This window comes from Rhinolophus sinicus, chromosome 3 (assembly GCF_057876585.1).
Source record: "Rhinolophus sinicus isolate RSI-liver-muscle chromosome 3, RSI-T2T, whole genome shotgun sequence".
NCBI classification, from domain to species: domain Eukaryota; kingdom Metazoa; phylum Chordata; class Mammalia; order Chiroptera; family Rhinolophidae; genus Rhinolophus; species Rhinolophus sinicus.
Window position 1 is genome coordinate 47622101 of NC_142503.1, and position 19083 is coordinate 47641183.

At 45.2% G+C, this 19083-nt stretch overlaps 2 protein-coding genes across 4 annotated transcripts; one reads left to right on the forward strand and one right to left on the reverse strand.

Moving 5' to 3' along the window:
• Positions 1–756: 756 nt before the first annotated feature.
• Positions 757–12942, reverse strand: ENC1 (ectodermal-neural cortex 1). 3 transcript variants are annotated; one of them, XM_019728121.3, is made up of 3 exons: positions 12809–12942; positions 7426–9240; positions 757–3372 (listed from the first exon to the last, which is right to left on the reverse strand). In XM_019728121.3, exon 2 carries the CDS (start codon positions 9225–9227, stop codon positions 7458–7460), a length of 1770 nt encoding a protein of 589 aa, XP_019583680.1. In that variant the 5' UTR covers positions 9228–9240; positions 12809–12942; the 3' UTR covers positions 757–3372; positions 7426–7457. The 3 variants fall into 3 exon arrangements, with proteins under 3 accessions (XP_019583680.1, XP_074184930.1, XP_074184929.1); XM_074328829.2 differs by lacking the exon at positions 12809–12942 and adding an exon at positions 12346–12399; XM_074328828.2 differs by lacking the exon at positions 12809–12942 and having other exon boundaries at positions 757–3415.
• On the forward strand, positions 12413–14595 carry LOC141570780 (uncharacterized). The gene is made up of 3 exons (XM_088796893.1): positions 12413–12439; positions 12591–14212; positions 14326–14595. The coding sequence occupies exons 1-2, from the start codon at positions 12413–12415 to the stop codon at positions 13515–13517; spliced, it is 954 nt and encodes a 317-aa protein (XP_088653019.1). The 3' UTR covers positions 13518–14212; positions 14326–14595.
• Positions 14596–19083: the final 4488 nt, after the last annotated feature.

A 19083-nucleotide genomic window follows, 5' to 3' on the forward strand; every position in this document is an offset into this window, starting at 1 on the left:
CTTCTTGGTCCACGTCCAAGGCCCTAATTGCACTCTGCCTACTCGTGAGCTCTCCCAGACTGCTAATTAGGCCGTATTTATTTTCTATCCAAAAAAAGATTATGCCCAACATTACTCTGCACATTAAAACAGCAAAGGGTCCAACCCAAGTGATAAAGGAGCATCTCACTGTGACACTGAGCAATCATGAGGGAGGGACGAAAGGCTTCACCTGGTGTGAAGCTGAACCAGCTGGGACAGTCACTTTCAACTTGGAAGAAGCTAAGTGTACCCAAGGGGTTAAATTTGTGGTTTTCTGTGCTGTTACACGGAAATAATATGCACATATTTCCACTTTCTTTAAATGATTTCAAAGGCGATGTCAAATGAAAAGAGGATTGAACCCTTCTCTCACAGCTTTACTATCCAAATATAACCCATGTGAGGGATACAAAGCTAAACTCTTTCTAACAAAGTATACTGTCTTAATATTGCGTGGTACATGACTTTATGTATTCTAAGTTATGAATAACCCATAATTTTGGTATTTTGCTTTGCTTAAAGAAATATCTTAAAAGGTGAAAAATTTTAATTATTTCACGTGCAAAATTGCTTTAATAAAGGATGTGACTAAATAAAAATAAAAGACATTCAGCGGTAAAATAAAAGACATTCAGAAAATATCTGAAATGATCCTCCTTTTGATTAAAGTAGAAAAGTCACAAGTTTTCAATGCCTAAAATTATGCTGTATTCAAGTCAAGACCCACACACTCAATGAAGAGAAAATCTCTAATAATTTATTTGACCTTCAGTTTCACATTGTGAAAAAAAATAAGTTTTACAAAACCTCAAAAATGTAGTAGTAGGAAACAAGTACATATGAGCATGAACACTTCTTCAACTTACACAGAGTTCTGTACGTGAACCACATATTCAATAGCTAAGAGAGGGATATTATTCAGCTCTAATCACTCTTATTCAGACAGGTGTCAGGCCCAGAGAAAAGGGGGCTACACAATTATACCAGAAGTGGAAGGCTGCCCTTTGTTATCCGTTTCCACAGCAACCAGTCCACAGAATAAGAAGAACCTTCTCTGTCTTATGCCAAGGTTTTTGTGTGCACTGTGCTGTGAATTGTATTTGCTTCAAAGTGTGAGACATTTCACAGGGTGAGAATGGTCAAGTAGTGAGCGCAAATGCTTACATCAATCCAACGAGGGGGAGTCCAGAAAGTTCCCTGCAGGCTGGGGGCCCACCCTGACCACGGCTCCCTCTGGCTCACACATAGTAATTAATAGAGGATTCAAGGGCAGACCACAACTTCGAAACAGCTGCAGAAAATTCATCCTGCTTTCAGAAGCCATGCAGTGACACACACATCTCGACAGATTTGCATCATAAACTACTGAGCTGTAACTGCTACAATATAACAACACCTAACTATGCCGCCAGGGTACAATTACACATTTGCATTGCTTAGGACACATCTAGGAGTGAAAGACTGACTGCTGGAAAGTATTGTGATTCTTTTATACCAACGGCTCATTTATTTGGGTCCAACTATAGGCCCCTTATTCATGGCACAGACTGGACATGTACAATTAGCCTAAAGTTTTCAGGTGGAGAGAAATGTTAAGGATTTATCTGCCATTAGACAATGCAAGCACAGTCACAATGTAAAAAAGGTTGTCATCAGTCTTAAACCCTATTTTCTAAAGTACAGTAATGTGAGTGAGATACATCAATGAGCAGTGCGAGAGTTGCAAACTCTGGTCTTCCCCAGACACCGGAGGAAGCACCTATTTGAGTCTAGTACTAACACCTACCACAGCACGTGTTTAGTAAACAAGCACGCAAACTAGCAAAGAATGTATTCACAACCGATTCCCAACTATCCCGAAAAACTTCAACAGGGGCCACTGCTTACGATTCTTTGGTGTCTTGTGGCCAAATGTATCACTTTTGTGCACCAAAGACTTCTTTTAGAGACTTACCTATGGGTGAGCACTAAAGTATACATTGTACCAATGTGATTATTGTCTTGGAGAACTTGTCATGCTTGCTAAATTGTACAGCAAGAATAGAGAACAATGAATCCGGGTCAAGCAAATCTGGCGAGTGACTTCATTTATATCTATGATAGTTTTTTTTTTTCTGTGGTTTTTTTTTGCTGTTAACCGTGGTTATGGCAAAGCATTCACAGGGTAATAAATAGATAAATAAATAAACTTTGGACTATGCTTTTACCTGTGCTTTATATACAGAACTATTCCATAGAACTTTCCAGGATTTCAGGAGATTACACAAAGAAAAAAAAATGGCAAAGCGATTTGGTCCTTTGTAAATTTCAGTAGCTGAGACTGACAGAGGTGAATAAGATGGGAGGAGAGGGGCAGAAAGACGCCTTCCCTCACCCCATGAACCATCAGCATGATCGGAGCCCATGAAACCCGATTAACAGTTGGTGAGTCTAAGAAAAGTGACCTCCATGCTTTCTCTACCTCTAGGATGTTCATTTAAATTTCTGTTTTGTAATCTTTCCCTGTCTTGACATTTACAAAATCCCTCCCCTTCCCAACCCACCCTCCAGTTATATTCCAAATTGTAACTCCAAAGTTTTCATTTTTGTGCAGCAAAGCACATCACAACAACCACAAAATTGTGCAAAACATACAACCATTCACACACATCCATACACGTGAAGACAACTCTAAGCATTGTTTCAGCATGCAGGCATCCAACAATAAATAGCTAAATCTATAACAAATTTCTTAACAGCCAAGGGAAAGTTTAAAGTCACTTATAAATAGAAAAGAACATCTACCAAACGGCTCCCAACAATGTCCCCATTGTTCAGAAACCTTCCTGGGGAGCACAACCCCTCCGAGATGAGCAGAGTCCAGTGGCCCTCGCTCTGCAGCCTGCACGGCCAGCTTCCCTCCTAGCCCAACAGTTGGGCTTTCAATCTCCAAAAGCAGCTGGTGTGGAGGCTTTAGGCTTGCTCCTCAGAGAGAGGTGACAACCATTTCAAATTTTACACATAAATGGTGGAGCCCATGGAAATCAAATGCTGAATATGGTACAGCAAGGGAAAAGGCCCGGCTTTTCTCTCCCTTTGAGGGGCTGATTAACGCTGACATTAATCCACAATTACAAGACAAGGACTAGATCATAGGTTCACTCATTCATATTTAAACCATGTGCTACTTGCACGGAAAATCCCACCCCTCCCCCACCCCTTTCCTTCATGTCCAGTCAGAGCATTTACAAGGTGCAGCTGATCGTACAATCTCAGTCTCACAGCAACTTCTTTTCCTTTTTCTTTTCTTTCTCTTCATTAAATTTGGCCTCCAAAGTAGAAATCGCATCTTGTGTCACTGAACGGAGTGAGCTAAAACAGAAGAAAAAGATTTTTGATAGTAGCCCCAAAATCTCTAAAAAAAGAAAAAAAAATTAAACTCAGAACAGAGCTGGACAAGATTGCTTCTACAGGTTCAATAGGAACTGTGCAAAGATATGTGACGTGCTTGCCCTCAACACATGCTCACACACATGCACGCATGCAAGTGGCTAGCACAACAGAAACAGTAGTGTCCAAAGAAGGATCTTCACTTCTTTCCTAAACATATATAGGTTCAAATTCAACCTATGTGTCTAGGTGCTTTCATTAGTTGCCATCGTCTGCTTCCAACATTTGTAATTCCTCTCCATGGTTAAACAGAGCCGCTGCGGAGGGATCGCCAGCGGCTCAAGAAAAGATTCCTGTGCAAACCCTCCTTGGCTTATTTACCCTAAAGGATTCCAAATTCAATTTATTCACCACAGAGATGGCACACATATTAATCCCCTTATTTAAATGCATCTCCACTATTCATTATGGCAGAAATCAGTTTCGCTTCCTTTCACGTGACAACAAACCAGGCCTTAACAGCCCAAGGCTGCAGTTGATTCTCAAGGTTCATCAGTCCACACTTGGGAGACTAGCTATGGTATGCAGTGCAATTATCTACAGAATCTACCAATGTCAAGTGTGAATATAAATTCAAGGTGCCAAGACCACGAAGCCTGGACTTTTCATGGGGCTATTTCTCCTTTTATATAGGGAAATTTTACAGAGGACTTTTGTGTTTCAAACACACACCCTACCTGTTCGTGGAGCACATTTCCCGCCCTGGTAGGAATCTGCATCCCTATTGCTATAACTCTAAGTCTGGACAAAGGGAATTCAGGAGGGGCCACTCCTGACTTACACTGAATCCTTCTCACTTGTGTGTGTTCAGAAATCTGATTCATTTGATTAGTTGTTTCTTTTGGCAGTTTCCTAACCGTGATTCAAGCTTTCAAGGCATTCCTAAGACTACAGTGTCATCCCTCTATCCGTCTAACCTCACCTCCTTGTAACCCATATATCATCATTAGGCCAAAAGAATGTATCTTGTAATAATATAAAATTTCAAGATATTGCATACTGGGAGAAAAAAAAAACACCAAAAGAAAATAAAAACTCTAAAAAGGGCAGCTCTAACACTCTAAAAGCAAATCAAAATCTAAATGCTGTCAGGTTGGGGCCACACAGTCTCCTGAAAACCAGAGACTAATCAAAAATAATTTCCTTTTTCTCCCTCCCACCTGCTGACGGAACAGCAGGACACAGTTAAAACCTCCTTGGTGGAAGAGCTTTTTAGACCAGGGGAAACTTTTTGTTAACACTGTATTAATTAGGTTAGCACCTACATTTGGAGAGCAAAGAGATGTCCCAGAAGGTTTTGCAGTTTAGGACGGATACCTACACAGCCCCTTTCTTAAGTCACTAGATCCAGCTTAAGTGTTTTAACGCTATCTTGTGTGTAGTAAACTACAGCAATTTAAACCAACGTTATCCCTGTGGGAAACTGCAAGTGTGGCTTTGATCAGACCCACGCCTTCAGAAAGGCAAACCTGGCCCTGTCAAATTTCGCTGTGATGTGCTTGACTTTCTAGCTGGTCACGCCAAGGGCAGAGAGGATGTTATTTCACATATAATCTAACACTTTTTATTTGCTCCCCTTCTATGGGGCCGGAAGTGCCTTATGAGATTCAAATACCCAGGTGAGGGTGAATTCAAGTATTTGCCAACATACTCTGGGGCTGAGAAAGGAGGCACCAAAAATGAAGGATAAAGATAACAAGCAGATGATAGTCCAAGAAACCTCATTTCCCCACAAAGCTAATTCCATCGCAAGCTAAGGTCTAAATTGGAGGGAGGAAAGAAAGCTACGAGCATTGAACACTGAATGTATACATGCCAGGCACTGGACTATGTATTTTCCTTGCTTTCATTTTCACCCCTCATTTATCAGTTCACCCAAGTCTGAATTGGGACTGATCTTAGGGACGGCATGGTGCAAATCACTCATTTCACAAAGGAGCCAAGTCCAGAAAGGTCCAGACTGCACAGCTTAGGACCAGAACTAGAACGCACACATGAGCTCTCTGCTTCAACTTCTTCACCTTGCTCCAAGGATGCCAGCCAGCCTACCAGGTACTATTTTGATGTACCGCCACCATCATTGGCAATTTTTATAGCTCTCCTATGCAAATAGCCAGTTCTGGATTAACACCCAATTTAGTGCACTGTTAACTGATGCTTTACTCTCGGAGGTTCTTTCAACTTGCTTTAGAGATGAGTCATGCATCCATATCACAAATGAAATAACCACTTTCAGAGCATTTGTTTATTCAGGATTACTGAGATGCCAGCAAGGCTGCAAAAACCAGTTTGGTGTGGGGCGCTCTCAGCCCAGTCGCTCCCCAGAGGCTTCTGACTGTTGCTGCGCCTTTGAAGAATTTTCATTCTGAGGAAACATTACTAAGAACACTGCTAACTGGAATAGGCTGGAGGAGATAACTGCAGAAATGAAATAAATAGAAAGATTAGGTGTGAAATGGACAGCAATTTCCAGGGTGTTTTAAAATGAGCTGTAAGAGATGAGGAAAGAAAAGACAAATGAGGCAAAACCCCTCTTCGCTTAGCTTGCAAAGCTTGCAACGACCCTGAATATCCTCTTTTCCTTTTGAAAGCTCCCTTCAAAAGGTGTAAAACATACGAGGGAAAACAGAACCAAAAGTTTCCAAGTAATGAGTTAGTTTTCACTGTGGCTCCTCCAAAGCAGAGTTTTTAATTTTACTCTATTATTAGTAATGTAATAAGCCCATGAATCACCAAAACAAATCAACACACTCTGCATGCTCCATGCGGCATTTAGACATGCTTAAGTGATTCCTGGGGCCAATCCTAAGACTGCTTAACAGCAGCAAAGCGGCTATTAGCTTCACGAACACTGAACTGTGTAGGCCTATTAATTATTTGAGCCAAGAGTATTATATACTCTTAAGTACACAAGACAACCATTATGTCCTCAGATATATGACACAGAAACACAACTTTTGTTAGCTCTGACAATAGGGTCGGCCTGTCTGATTAACTCTGAAAGGCCGCAGTAAGGGCAGTTTAGATGGCTCTGTGTATCCACACATCCAACAAATTTATACAATGCAAGTGCCACCTTTTACAAGGACAGACTTAAATTTCCCTCTGAAGTTAATAAATACCCTCAAAGGGGGAATGTTTGGGAGAGAAAAAAATTTTTAGAATGAGCTAATAAATAATTTTGGAGAGCACAAACTAGGAAAAAAATTTAGGCATTCAAAATTTTAAACCCTACTTCACTCCAGAAAGGGTTTGGGGAAGCTAAATTTAAATATCAACACCTCTCTTCTGGGGTGACACCAATATGAAGCTCAAGTTTATTAAGTGGCAGTTCTGCATGAGATTCAAGTGCTAACGCTCGCAGCCATCGCAGCCAGATGGCCTGTGTTGATTTCCTGACCAATTCTTCTGCCTACTAAGTAAGCTCTATCACCTTGGGCAAGTTACTTAACGTCCGTGTGCATGACATATTTTCATCTATAGTGTTCTAGTAATAATCCCTCACAAAGTTGATGTGAGGGTAAATGAAATGATGTATGTGAAACACAGGACCCAGCTCCAGACACAGTGAGGGCTCACTAAACACAAAATGGCATTATTAACATAGGTCAAGGATTCTCCACCTGGCTGAACAAAAGAATCACTGGAAAAGGTTCTAAAAATGCTGATGCCTGGGACTCACCCAGACCAACGAAACCTAGTCTCTGGGATGGGCAGTTTTTACAAAGCTCGTTGGGAGATTCTGAGGCTCAGTAAAGGCTGAGAATCACTGGTGTGTGTGTGGGGGGGGGGGGGGGGTAAGGGGTACAACTGTGATCAACACAAGTGTTTAAGTTCTGTGGTGCAAGTTCTTTTATTTTTATCGTTTTGTAGCACTGCTATAGGATAGGCTACATGGACCACATCTCACTCCACATCTGCACTTGCACAGCTAGCTTAATTACATGCATACTTAGAGCTACACGGACTTCTTACCTCATGCTCACTTTCTTTAGGATGCACTGAGTTTAAGAAGGCAGATGTTTCCAGGTGCTGACAAATGCAGTAGGAATCAGCGAGTACGGGACGGTGGTTATGCTGTTCCACACATCTAACGTTGGATCATAGCAATCCAACGTTTTGCACCGCTGAATGCCAAAGTATCCTCCAACCACGTAGAGTTTGTTTCCGGAGGCCACAGCGTGACAACTCATGCGCTTTGCTGTCACATCTCCCACCTTCGTCCACTGGTAAGTCTCACTGTTGAATTTATAAGCAGAACAGGCAGAGAACTCTGTGTCTCCCCCCATAATAAAAATCTGGTTCCCCAGCACAGCTGCTGCTGTGTAACGCCAGGGCTGGGGACAGGTGGCCGGTACTGTCCACCTGTTTTCACACTGATCGTAACACTGAACCTTGGGGAGCTTGTCATGACTGACGCTGGTGCCTCCGAAAGCAAACAGCTTGAGTTTGGCACTCACTACCGCGGCATTGCTAACACCTTCTCGGAGTGGGGCCACCATGGTCCATTTGTTGGTTGTGGGGTCATAATGTTCTACTTGCTTTAGAGAGACTGAGGGGGAGGCTGGGAGGCAGCCAGTTGCAGCTGTGTGACCCCCTACCACATAAAGGCAGTGCTTCAGTTCAGCAGAGCCATGGCCAAACCTGGCCACCAGCATGGGGGCAGCTTTGGACCACTCCTCATGCAGGGTATCATAAACCCAGACATCTTTTGAGACTCCATTTTCAGACCCCCGCCCCCCCGTAATGTACACTTTGCAGCCAATGGCACATGCACTGAACTCTTTTCTTGGGCTGGGGATATCAGCCTTGGGAATGATTTCTTTGGCCTTCTGGTCTACCAGATACAGCTTGTCACACATGAAAGTCTGCCCTCCCAAGAGGAAGAGGGCATGGCCAGTTTTCCGAGGCCGGGCACAGAGGCTGGTTACCACACCGTCATTCTGCAGGATTTTCAGTTTGCACCTGATGGCCTCTTCCACAATCTCCTTGCTCTTTCTCTGCTTGGTAATGAGCTCCTCCATGGCCACATTCTCCATGAGATAGATGGCTGGCAGGAGAGCCAGCCTCACTGTCTGCAACAGCTCTGGGAGGTAGCAGTAGCGCTTCTTCAGGTCATAGCTGATCCAGTTAATTGCAGACTCGTACACGAGCCTTTCATCTTCTGTCTCCAGCTCTTCGCTGGACAAGAGCTGCACTACCATGTCCTGAGGCAGCTGGAGGAAATCTTCATTCTTCCTGATGGTTTGGAAATTGCTAAGACACATTCTCCAGGAGAGTTCATACAGCTTGGTGCACTGGTGCGCATCGGACAGCAGCAACATGCCCAGGCAGTTAGTGGGATGCAGGTTCTTTTCCAGGAATTCGGCACAGGCATCCCGGATGTCTTGAAACTCCAGCATGTCACCCGCTTCCAGCAGTGATTCTGCATTTTCCTCATTGATGATGACCCGGGAGGAGTACGCGTAGTCGAGAAGCAGCTCCAAGACTTCTGGGTGGATGGAGTTGTCGAAGTTGACTTCGCTGTCCTGGCTCTCTTTCAGGCCACCGCTGAACATGGCTTCGAAGTAGCGGCTGCATGCGGCCAGCACTGCCCGGTGACAGGGGAAGGTCCTATTGCCAGCATGGAGAAGGACATCGGTGAAGAGGCGCTGCTGCCTTAGAAGGTTTAAGTGAGTCAGGACGCTGTCAGCATAGGAAGACTTGTGAAACAGATAGATGTTAATGGAGCCACTGCTGGCCCTGGACTTCCGGTTCTCATGCACACTGACTGACATTTTGTTTTTACGCCTAAAACAAAACAAAACAAAACCATTGAACAGGGCGCTCCTAATGTGTAGCACAGCAGAAGAAAGCAACAACCCTTTTGGACAGAGAATACAGAACTTTTGCTGTCAGTTACGCTGCCTAATGTACTGAATAATGGACCGCCATTCCTATACAAAGTCAGAGACAACTACCTATAAGGAGAGGCATTCATGGAAATACTGTTGAGCTATTTGAAATACACACTGTTAAAAAAAAAAAAAATCACTGCTTGAAAGCAGGTTCATCTTGGAGAACCTGATTGCCAACTTTCAGGATACTGAAGTTCTCGAGAATGTAAGTCAGCACTGGCCAAGAGGAGCAAAGTCTCATTCTCACAGCTCCTTTGTCCAGCTGGTTCACTGTGGGCCACTTAAAATGCCAGGCCTCCAGCTCTCATAATGCCAGGTGAGGCACCGGCTTTAATGCCCGATGCAACATAAAGCCATGTGTAAAACAAATACCTACTAATTAATTCCATTAAGAATTCCTTTGGTAAGATCTGGTCTCCCTGCAATATACAATAAATGGGAAATGTAACATTAAAATCACAGGCTTAGGCAACTTCTACAAGGATCGGACTCTTATTTAAATGTCACAAATCATTTGTAACCAGACAGCTCTACCAGTACAGAGTCCTAACAGAGGCCCAATATAAACATCACCATGTACCGAGCAGGCTTTCGTGAAAACACAGAATAGGTTCTGAACACAATCACCCTGCATCTTTCTTGTTCTGGACAGCTTCCAAAATGAGGATGTGGGCACATAAAAGGAAGAATATTTTGAGTAGAATACTCTTGAATGCTGTTTTTCTGTACTTCCTGCTTTACATCAATTCTTGGGAAACCAGTTGCAAGAACAAAGGCTCTGTCTGTCCCTCTCTTTTGATTAAACAGTGCATCATCAGGACCATTCTTATGTAGCTACTAATGCTGGCACCCGTATATAGGGAGTTCAAAATGCAAACACTGCTTTATCTAAATCAAAACATACACACACACACACATATGTATATGTATATGCATGTGAGTGTGTATTTTACCAGCCATTATTAATTTAGGGCCATCCTAGAATTTATTTGCTAACTAAAGTGATTTCCTCAGTATCTAAATTTAAATTATGGCAGAATCTAATATGATCATTGGCTTTCCTCAGTAAGTAAATTGTAGGCTAAAGATACAGGAAATCCCTCTACCTTCAAAAATTGAATATGATTTTTGAACATGATTTTTTCCCCTCCTTTTTAACCTACCCGTTACTTTAAAGAAATAAAGCCTTCAAGAATCTGCCTGTCAAAGGATTGCGAAGGAAGCTGTTTATCCCAGGAGAGTGAACTGTGTGGTTACTGTGTCTATTTCAAACACAGTACAGCCAGTCCTTACAGCACAGCTGAAACCCATGGCCTGCTTGTTTCCTTCACCCATTCAGATGTTTACGTGTAATTTATATTCCAGGAATTATTAACAAATGCAAATTAGGAACTTTTCACAGATTCATGGGCTAGATACTAAATTGCACTTCCCTGACCAGCTGTATAGCACGTCACTGAGAACAACAAAACAGGTGCCTAACTTGCCCTTACCACACAGGCCACATACCATTAGGTGATGCAACTTGTTTTCCTTTATTTTTGGAATGTTAACTTTTCCTTATCAGTTAAACATGGCTTAGTGGAAAAAAATAAGCAACCAAGTCCTAGGCTCGGGTCTTACCAAGATTTTACAAAGCACCCACTACTCCCCATTAGTCTCCTAGATGTGACAAATGGTGAGAAGCCAAGCTTCACCCCACCTCAAGCTAAGCCTCAACAGCCTTCCTACTCCATGTTACCAGTCCGGAGAACAATGGATATAACCCTGTGTGAATGCACCAGGTTTCCAAAGCGTGAAAACATGTATTAGCATCACTGATGCTCTACCACTGTAGTTGTCATTTGAATTTGTACATTCCATCTGAAGTACTTTCAGCAGGATTTTAAGCCTGCACCTCAAAAGATGGAATAAATACTCATATGCCTAAAACAGAAACTTACAAAAATCCCTAATGAGTAGCTACACAGTTTTTTTAAGCTGATGTTTCCAAAGCAATCTCAAAAGCTGCTGCTTTTCAGGCTAAGAGCAAATGCAACTCTGACTGAAGAATGAGTGTCCTGCACAAGGTACATAAGCAAACTGAGCAGGAATCCCAGAGGCCCAGAACATGTTTCCCTGAGCATTGGATGCCAGGCGGTGCCAAACACCACTCACAACCAGCCCCACACTTAAAGAAACTTAAGTAGACCTTAGGATCTAGGACCTCCATCTCTATGCATCCTGTACTGATGTTCCTGTAGTTTCCAGATTGGCTAAGAAAGCCAGAGCAATAACCTAGCCTGTCATCTTGGATACCATCCAGATGGAGAAGCATGTCACAATCAAAATCCAACATTCTTACAACAGTATTTGATTAAAATAAAAGGTAAACTTGAAGACCCAAGGGAAACGAGTTGCTTTCTGGTTTAAAATTATGCAAACATCACAATACCATCAGAAACCACTTATATAGTCAGTAGGCACACCTTTAACATAAAATGAATCATCATTCCGGCATTTTTTAAGCCCCCGGAGTAATAATATTCGCATGCCAAGTGTGTCCAAAAAATGTGCACATATGCTTAACCTGCGTCTATAAAGAAGATGAGAAAAGTGTTGCTATTACCGCAAACATCAAAAGGGCTTCTAGTTACAGTAACTTCAGTTCACTTAACGCTCCTTACTTAGGCTCTCTGCCTCCAATTCTGGGCGTCCAGTCACACCTCTAGTTTTTTTCAACCTGATCTCAATGCAATCAAAGGAAAAACCAGGGAGAATTTCTGGGCCATTTGCACTATTGGTAACAATGAAAAATTATAAAGACCTTGTTAACAAAAGCATTTCACCATGCAGTCCTCTGTAACACTTGCAACGCTCTTTAACACGCTGGCCATGCCTTTCAGGGAGACACCAAATTACATGCCGAACAAGTTCAATGGTTCATCTCCACCCCGCCCACCAATTCCTGCCCTTCGAAACTAACAATCTTACACCAAAAGCCAAACACTGTACTTGCATGAGAAGAAACTAATTTTTCAAAAACCAGTTTTCATTCATTCCCTCCAGACGTTTCGCAGCAGTGAATGTGCCCTCACGAGGAGTGTCTTCGCGTGGCACCAAAGCTCCGTTGTGCTGGGAAAGCACAACAGTCCCACTGGCCGGGTCCTGGAGGCAGCGGGACATCCACTTCTAGGGAAGGGCTGTGTTCCGCGGAGGGGGCGGAGATCGGTAGTACCCTGGCCCTGCTCCTCGATCCCCCAGCCACTCTCGCCCGCGAGAGGAGGCCCCTCCGGCGATGCCCGGCTCCTGCTTGCTGTGGGAGCTCAGCGGCGAACACTGAGGTCTCCGCCCCAAGAACAGCTCCCCCACCCCAGGCTCCCAGGCGCAAGCACACCGCTCGCGAACACACCCCCGCAGGCCAAGCGGTCCCTGAACTCCGCGGCGCCCGCAACAGGTCTGGGGCAGTGGGGTAAACTTACAGCAGTGGCGACTGGCCACAGTGCACAACCAGCTGGGTTCTCGCCTCGGTCACCGGGAGGGGAGGCGAAGAAGCGGACGTCTCAGCCCCGGGGAGCGGCGGCGACTGCCTGGGCGAAAGGAGCGCGCATGGGGCGCCTGCCGAGGAGAGGACCGTGCCCCGGACGCTGGCTCGCGGGCCGGCTACCGCTGGCGGTTCGCCTCGGCCTCACGATCCGCACGCCACAGACTCTGCCCGCGACCCGCGGAGTGTCTCCTGGAGTGAGTCTCGGGAGGGAGAGCGAGCCTGCGGCTGCAGGCGCCGCGGAAGGAGGCGGGCTGTGTACTCGGGGGAGGGAGCTAGAAAACGCCGTACGCGCCGGCGGCCGCCTGGCGTCTGGACTCGGTCTCCGCAGCGCCACCACTGAGATGCCTTTCCTCCGGCTGCCGGAGCAGTCTGCGCCCGGCCGCCGTGCGCGGGGCTATAAGTGGGGCGGCGCGGCGGGGAGGGCAGGGGGGAGGACCCGTTTGCCTAGAGTGACACCCGGAGAGGGAGGGAGGGAGGAAGCGCTTGAAAGCGTCCCGCGGTGGAGGAGGAGGAGGAAAAGGCGAGGAGATGGAGAAGAGCGTGTCGGGGGAGTTCATCGAGAGAGGAAGCGAGGGACGGGCGCTGCAGAGAGTGGAGACAGACAAAGCGGACGCGGTATCTCAGCCATTAGCAAGCAGCTGTAACCCTCGGGGACCGCGAGTGAAACAAGTTTTCCCGGGTCGGAGCGTCTGCGCCTCTCTGGACAGTCCTGGAGCTGAGGGACCCTGGGCAGGGGAGTGCAGTCCTGGGCGGTGCGCTCCGCGCTGCGGGAGCCCGCCAGACGCTCGGGAAAGGGTGGCGAAGGGCGGGCCGGGAGTTCACGGCAAGCAACCTGGGCGCGCACAGCCTGCCCGCTGGGTGGCACATCTGGAAGGGAGGACAGTGGCGAGAGAAGGGGCACAAGTTTGGACATTCCGGGGACAGTGATAGTTGGACAAAGCCAGGCCGTAGAGTTTCTCGCTGGCAGGGGGCCAGACTCGAGCCCCACGCGTTCCCCCTGTGCCCTCTTGTCCACACCCGTGGCGGGTGCGGCACAGGCAGCCTGACTCTGCCCAGCGCCGCCGGGAGCAGCCGCAGCCCCGGACTGACCGGCCGGGCGCGCCCACGTGCTGCGCAGCGCAGCCAATCGCCGCAGCGGCTTGATTCAAAGAGAACAGCTCAAAGGAGCGGCCACGCCGCCTCCTCTCGCTAGAGATAAAGCCTCCTCAATCGCCCTCTCAGACTGGGCCGTTCCTGTCTTTTATCGCTTGGTTGTTAGTTTGAAGTTCAGCAACGAAATGGCCCCGCACACACATGTTTGAAGCGCCGCGTGCCAAGAGAAAGGAAAGCGATTTGAAAAGTAATGTCGCGTGTCGCTCACTGTTTACGAAACCCATTTTTGATCTTTGCACTATGGGCTTGTCTTTCCACCGGGAGCTAAACCGTCTGTTTTTGTTTTGTTTTTTTAATTAGGGTTTGGAATTAAATCTATGAATGAACTGTAGAGACGAGCGGTCCGACCCCCTGCTTTTACAGATTCGGAAACCTAGGCCCAGGAAGACGTGAGTTGTCCAGCTCAGTCACACAGCCACGTAGCAGCACTCCATCCCTGCCGTTCTCCGACCCCCACTCCCCCACCACCCCCAAATACTAGACGCAGAAATGATTTAAATAGGCTGAGGAGGCTCTGCCTGGCGCCCCCAGAATCCAAAGACTGCTGAAATAAAAAATGTCGGTTCTTTATTATAAACCCACTTTTCTTTACCCGCGATTTTACCTGGTACTCGCATTGAGAAATTTCGCTCCTTGCAAACAAAGAAAGACAGTGCCCTCTGAAGTCCTTTGTTAGCATTAAGTCGTCAGGCTCACCATGAGCCTTTAAATCTGTTTGCATAGTCTAAATTTTTATGCAGAGTCTCAGCTCGAGACTGCTTCACAAAGCCAGAGAAAGCTGGATCAATTCACAGTAAGAACCACAAGGAGTGACTGTGGGAGCTGTGAGGTGAAGAGAGAGGGGTGCTGTGAGCAGACCCTGTTTCTGAAGGAGATGTGGATAAAATCAACGGATACCAAACGAATAGAAATACTGTGGACATCAGAGATAGGTGCTAAAGATGGGAGGTGGAAATGTGTAGCTATTGCACATAGTTTTAAGAACATGCTTTTGTAGCCTGTGGCAAGGTGTGAGGGAAGCTGACAGGAGGCCTCAAGGCATCACGTAGGAGAGTTTTGTCTGTCTAGGTGATGGGTGAAAAAGCAAGGACGTTGGTCTTGAAGACCAAATGTTAATGTCTTCCTTTGGGGAAAATACTGTTAAAATTATGAGATTAACACTTTCTCTCATAAGTATTTCCTTCTACTTCAGTCACTTACCAAATCTACCTAGAACTTCACCTACATCATGACCCTGCCTAGAAACAAAACATGTACACAGCTCAATTGGTTAGTTGCATATTTTGTTAGAGGAAGCCACTGAGCTAAGAACAGGTGAATCTGCATCTGTTGCATCTTTACCACCTGGAAACTGCAGTGTCCTTAACCAAGGAGACAGCAAAGTTTACTTCTCTTTGAAAATAGCTATGCTAAGTAGGCAGGGCTCCTCTGCCATTGTGTCATTATCCACTGATGCCATTTTTCTGGGTCTGCTCTACCTAACGTTGCCACCTTTCTATGCTTCAAGAACAGAAAAGGAAAAAAAAGTTGTAGCCTGGAAAAATCTTGCAATGTATTATTTAGTGACCATATACATTGGTTTCATCTGTCTCGGGGAGATAAGCAACATGGAGGCAGGGGAAATAAATTAGCTTAAGTGGGCTATAAAACTGGAAAACATTTTCCTGCCGAGAAACACAGGAACTAAACTTGCATTTGGGGGAAAAGGTATGTGCTGCCAATGACCTCCTACAAACCGTGCACTGGTTTGCTTAAACCAGTATGTGGAAAAGGTTTCAGCCTGTGTATACTTTCTAATGTCTATTTCACAGCTGAAAGGGATTTGCAGTTGAGCATAGTTATGATCACAGCAACACAAACTGTGTTATTTCTCCAACATTCCTCAGCCAACCCTAAAGGTAATTTTCGTCACTTCACTCACAGGAAGAAAAGATGAGCAAGTCTTATATCTGTGCAAGAAGAACTCTCTAGGCAGGCCTGTGATCAAACTGGACGACGACATACATCTTAGGTATCCGTGTCACAGACAACTCAGGAAATGCTACAGACAACTGTGTTCTTGGATGGCCACCACCTCACTCAAGATGTTAGGCCAGTCTGGGACGCCTCTGGGAGCTGGTCTTCTCTGCCTTGTGACACCAAAGCAAGGTCTCATTTTTAATGCTGTTAAGAAGCTGTGCCCAAGGCTTTGGCCTTGTTATCTCCCTTAACAACGTTATTTTGTTAGGCTGCAAAATAAGCAGCATGGGGTTAAATGCATTAGCTGCCTTCAAACCTAATTTATCTTCATTCCTTCCTAATTTACACTCAGACTGAATTAATGAGAATGATTTAATTAACATGGTACGACCGTGGTACCAGGGGCAGGACAGCTCTGGGGATTAGACCGAACAGTGGGCTCAGCAGCTGCCGTCTTGCCGCCTGTGGTCCCCTGAAGCCCCGCCCGAATTTCAGTTGTGTTCCCCTGCCAGTCTTCCGAAAGCATCCTCTTTGTTCTTGGATCCACTTCCTGAATCCGTGTGAGGAAATGGCACCTTTTCCTTCCCTGTGGAGTCAGTGTGGCACAGGGGCCACTTGCAGCCAGAGATCTGTGCTCTTCCTCCCCTAGTGTCAAGTTCCTGCTGTGAAGTGGATACCAAGCCACCATCAGCGACATCCCCTGGGGGCACTTAGGTCCTGGGATCAACACCTACCGTGTTTCCCTGAAAATAAGACCGGGTCTTATATTAATTTTTGCTCCAAAAGATGCATGAGGGCGCATTTTCAGGGGATGTCTCATTTTTTCATGTACAACAATCTACATTTATTCAAATACAATCATGTCATCTTCTGGAACATCGTCATAACGTACTAAATGCGTCCGTCTGGCTGATGATCTTAACTGGGGCTTATTTTCGGGATAGGTCTTATTTTCGGGGAAACACGGTATGGAAGGAAAGGGAGGGAAGCAAGATAGGTAGGCGGAGGAACTGAGATGGGATGCGGTGTCAGCTAAGGCCTCAGCCAAACCCCTGTGGAGCTCGGAAGTGGAAATGACCTTGCAGAGTGGTCCCCAGTATAGGCTAGAGACCAGGCTTATAGAGCTGCGTTACCAGTTGCTGGAGGTGGCTTCCCAGGAAAGGGGCCATGGACTTGCTCAAGGTGGCACTCCTCCAGAGGCAGTTCTGAAGAGGGCAGATCGCTGAGCGCCTTCTGCCAGCACCACCAGCAGCTGGGCGGAGAAGGCTTTCATTCTCATAGGAAGGCAGAGCGGAGGGGCTCAGCGCAGGCCCATTTCAACACCTCACCCTAACAGGGATACACAAACCTGGGACAATGAGACCTCAGTTCCCATCAGTAATCCCCGTACTTTTAAAAAGAGGGTTAATTTTTTTTTTTTTTTAAATCTGGCTATTTATTAAAATGACAAGAATAAGGAAAACGTAAGGTAACCGATACAAGAAGGTATCAGCATTGTGTAAGGCACTTATTTTTCTCTCTGGGGATGAACAAGAGGTCTAAACTGATAGTTTTCTAAATTTTAGTTTGTCACTTCTGCATCTATGCCCTTTTAACTGTATTAGTGTTAAATACCTGTTACGATAAACCTTGAGAGTATTCTTCAAATTATGTCTAAATTGGCTTGGTCAGATTTTAGAATGGTAGTTGTTTCCCACATCCATCATATGTGCTACCACTTTACATGTATTTTGTGAATTAAATTGGACTATTGTATGACTTTTAAATTGCAAATCCCAATTGTTCATTGCTGATACAGACTAATATACAATGGACTTTTGTATTATGACTTTTAAAGGGAAGTTTTGTGTGAAAGTGTATTTGTGTCCTTTCATTGCTAAGCTCAACCATCATATTGAACTCCATTCAGGGTTGTCAGACCTGGAAAATTCATTCTTCCTTTGAGACTCTGTCACCTTACACAGCCCCAAGTGAGATTGTAAGGGGTAGACAGTTTATTGGCTGCTTACAGGACTGCAGAGGGACACATTTGAGTCACTTTCCTGGGTATTACCCTATAAAGTCTGGTCATTAGTAAATCAAGCAGTGTAGGCTGCTTATGTTATTTCTACTCCAAGGCCCTTCAAGACAATGCTCTTCACAGCCTGTTGTAGGTTATAGATTTTAGGGTCAGGTTTTTAAAGCAGCATTTCTTATTTTCTCTATTACAAAAGCAGTGCATGGCACAAATTTGGAATAAATAGAGACGTCAAAAGAAAAAAACTAACCATAAACCCACCACTTGGAGAAAATGACACTTAGCCTTTACATTCTTGTCTTTCTATGTCCACATAGTATTTTTATTTTTAGCAGTTAAGTGGTTAAGGGTGGAGTCTCTAGAACCAAGCCAGAATTTTTGCTTTTACATTGACTAGCTGGGTGTTTGGGAGCAGGTAATGTAATATCTTGGTGCCTTAGTTTCCCCAGTTTATAGTGTAAGATCACGACAGTACCTGGCTCAGAAAGTCGTTTTGCAGATTAAATAAACCAGCACATGTACAGCATGTAGAACAGTGCCCGGCTTGTGCTAAGTGCTATGTAATGCTTGTTTTTATGATTCCTTGGTCACTGTTTAAGGAAAATGGTACTCCTACAACCCCCACAGCTATTTCTTAGTAACTCTCCTAAATAGAAGTCACTTGGATCCTTTTCAAAGTTCCCCTTTCCACATCTGCCCAGTAGCACTGGGCTAAGGGACACTTCCTGTCTTGAATGAATTTATGTACTGTCTTGGAGTGTGTATCTGAGACTGCTCTTCTTGCACACCCAGGAACCTGACAGCTTATGCAGTAGAAGCTCAAAGGCATGGGATTTGCCCTTGCCTTCCCTCTCTTTTGGGCACTGTCTTCATGTTTTGTACTGGGGCCGTCGGTCCTCAGTTAATGATGGAGTAACAACTCTACTCTCCATTATCTTAAAAAATTAAGCTGCTGCCAAGGGGAAAGTATTTAGGAAATCACACATTTAAAAAAGAAGCAGCTGCTATATTTAAAAGAAGGCCACCAGGCTAAGACAGAGCATACATGGAATACAGGCGCCTACTGTTTAGTGCCCTCATGT